Here is a 3179-nt window from a genome sequence, read left to right on the forward strand (position 1 = left end):
GTGACTGCTCGGGGGCGGCGCCCTCCCGCCGCAGCCGCAGTGGCCGGCGCGGCAGCCAGGAGCCATGGGCAACATCTCCTCCAACATCTCGGCCTTCCAGTCCCTGCACATCGTCATGCTGGGCTTGGACTCGGCCGGCAAGACCACGGTGCTCTACCGGCTCAAGTTCAACGAGTTCGTGAACACGGTGCCCACCATCGGCTTCAACACCGAGAAGATCAAGCTGAGCAACGGCACGGCCAAGGGCATCAGCTGCCACTTCTGGGACGTGGGCGGCCAGGAGAAGCTGCGGCCCCTGTGGAAGTCCTACAGCCGCTGCACGGACGGCATCATCTACGTGGTGGACTCGGTGGATGTGGACCGGCTGGAGGAGGCCAAGACGGAGCTGCACAAGGTGACCAAGTTTGCCGAGAACCAGGGCACGCCGCTGCTGGTCATCGCCAACAAGCAGGACCTGCCCAAGTCGCTGCCGGTGGCCGAGATCGAGAAGCAGCTGGCGCTGCACGAGCTCATCCCGGCCACCACCTACCACGTCCAGCCGGCATGCGCCATCATCGGCGAGGGCCTCACCGAGGGCATGGACAAGCTCTATGAGATGATCCTGAAACGCAGGAAGTCCCTCAAGCAGAAGAAGAAGCGGTAAAGCGCCGACGGCGGCGCCCGGGAGCGAGGGGGGAGCGAGTGAGTCAGGAATGAATGAATGGATGGATGGGGGAGCGAGAACCCGCGCCCGCGAACAAAGACAGCGAACCAAAGCGATGCTTCGAATTTTTCAAAGGGAATCTCTGCTCCCAGAATCCGGGCGTGAAGGCTGACTTGCCTGCCTGCCCCCACTCCCAGCTCCGGGGACCTTTTGTCTGAACGCCAGAGCTTCAGATGGGGTGGCGGATCCCCCACCAGAAACGGCAGGGACCCGGGTGGGGAGTGGAGCGCAGGTCCTGCTGTTTGCCCTCGCGGCGCCAACTGGAAGTCTCAGATGCCAGAGACAAAAGCGATTTCCTCCAACCCCAGCAGGGCCAGAAGTTCAGGCTGCCCCGCCCCCACTGGGGGAATTGCACCTGTGCGTCTCCTGAGGTATGCAGTTCCTGGAACCCTCGGGGTACCCATCTGGGTGGCATGTTGGCGCTGGGTGGTGCTGGGGGACAGCGGCGCCTTGCATTCATGGGCTGTGGGATGTGGATAATTTTATGTCACAGGGCAGGCCCCTGTTGAAATTCCGTTGGCCCTGCTCTGGGCCCAGACGAGCTGGTGGTTTGGGCCATCAGAACAGGCTGGCACAATGCAGCAGCCTGAGGCACGGACGCGGCGCTGGCCTGGGCTAGGGAATGGCCGAATGGCCGCAGCGATGACCCTTTCCTGGTGCTTTGTGGTGGCTACAGAAGACCGGTTTGGTGAGAACTGCTTTTCAGCCTGGAATCAGACATCCTCCAGATGGTTTGGACCTTGTCCATGTGTAGGTCATTATCACACAAAGAGACCCATAAAAATTAAAAAAACAACGGCAAAACTGTTGGAGGTGGTGGCAATGATGCATTTACTGTTTGCAGGGTAGTTAAAGGTGTTTAAAGGGTAAGGCTCTTGATGTAAATGCTGGATGGGGTGTGTGTGGATACAGGGACTCTCCCCCGCTCCCCCTTACTGTGTACCGGGCATAAAGGCTTAGACCCATATGTATGGGATTTTAAATTCTCTTAGCCTCCTGATTGGTTTGTATGAACACACCAGCTGCAAATGTGTGCTGAATTGCAAGATGGGTTTTGCAAGGGATGTCTCTTGTCATGCTAACCGCGTGATGATGGGTTTTCAGACATGTTTAAAAAAAAACTTTTACAAATGGATATTCACCATAGAAATATTCACCTTAGGAAAAAAGACTTTGCTCTGCCCTTTTATATCCCTTTACGCTGCAAGAGGCGATATGTTCAGATTTCTAATTTGGTTCATTGTGGCCTATCTGATTTAAGTATTTTGTTCAAAATGTCTCAGAGTATTTGATGTCATGCACCAAAAAATAAAACCCCACCTTACTGCAAAAGGGGACCTCGTTGCATGGATTGAAAAGTGGAGGAAAAGCACAAGGATGAGGTGGGTCCTTCCTAATCCATTCTTGGGTGAGCTGGCCTGCCTGCGGAGCCAGCCAGCACTTTGGCCAAATGGAAACAACGCTGAGTGCTGGAGATCAAAGAAAGCCTGTGATGTCATGGTCGCCAGGGCTCAGGCACTTCACAGTTTACTGGAAAGGGGCTTTGGCAAATAGATCAAGTGAAAGAAGAATTAAATACATATTTTTTCATGATGTAATTTAAAGAAATCCTTTGTAATCGGGACCCAGTCTTGCTTTGCAAGCTCTCATTTACCCTGATACACAGAATCAAAAGGCAAACTGAAGCTCGTGGTTTGGTTTTGATTTCCTCTTTGAATCCATGCTTACTGGTGGCATTATGGTTCTCCCCCCATACAGGCTGTTATACATTTACAAAGGAGGCCTTTAGAAATTGGACATGACCATGCCCGAGCATGTGAGTTAGCTAAATTTGAAGTCCATCCCTACTGTCGATTGCACTCAGCAATTCATTGAAGAATCAGAGATAAGAGTTCTGCTTTCTGCTTGAAACCCAATTCTTACATGAAATATTTTCAAAGAAGAACCCTAGCAAGCCACATACCTTGTATCTTTTGTTGGTGTATCTGCTACCCCTCCAATGCTGGTCTTTCTGTAGACACTCGGTAGAGAAAATCTAGCTAAGCAGTGTTGAAAAGCCTGCAAGATTTCAGTTTACATATCAACAGCGTATTCACTGATTTCTAAATGGGCTGGTCCCATCATCTGAGGATTCTGTATAGGATTATAGAACAGAACAAAAAAAAAAAAAAAAAACAAATCCATCTTCTTTTATTTTCTTCACATGCAACAATTTCTTAAGCACTTTGACATTTTGGTAGGTCCACACTATTGAGAGAAGAATATATTTATTTTGTGAGATTGCAGATGCCAAATACCGTAACCTTCTCGTGCTCACAAGACTTTGGTTCAAGATCACTGTTTCAAATCCCGTCATGCTTTTCAAAGAATGCAAACTGGTTTTTGTGTTTTGCATTATCAAGACTTAAGGTGCAGTCAGCTGTCAGTAATTGTACAGTAAAGTAAAACCCTGTGGTGTATCAGCTAATAGTCAAGA

The 3179-nt window shown here is 50.4% G+C and overlaps 1 protein-coding gene across 1 annotated transcript; it reads left to right on the forward strand.

Moving 5' to 3' along the window:
- The first annotated feature begins 7 nt into the window (after positions 1–7).
- Positions 8–2882, forward strand: ARL4C (ADP ribosylation factor like GTPase 4C). Its single transcript, XM_023725017.1, has one exon. It carries the CDS (start codon positions 65–67, stop codon positions 641–643), a length of 579 nt encoding a protein of 192 aa, XP_023580785.1. The 5' UTR covers positions 8–64; the 3' UTR covers positions 644–2882.
- Positions 2883–3179: the final 297 nt, after the last annotated feature.

The sequence above is a fragment of the Trichechus manatus genome, unplaced genomic scaffold, assembly GCF_000243295.1.
Source record: "Trichechus manatus latirostris isolate Lorelei unplaced genomic scaffold, TriManLat1.0 scaffold00277, whole genome shotgun sequence".
Lineage (NCBI taxonomy): Eukaryota > Metazoa > Chordata > Mammalia > Sirenia > Trichechidae > Trichechus > Trichechus manatus.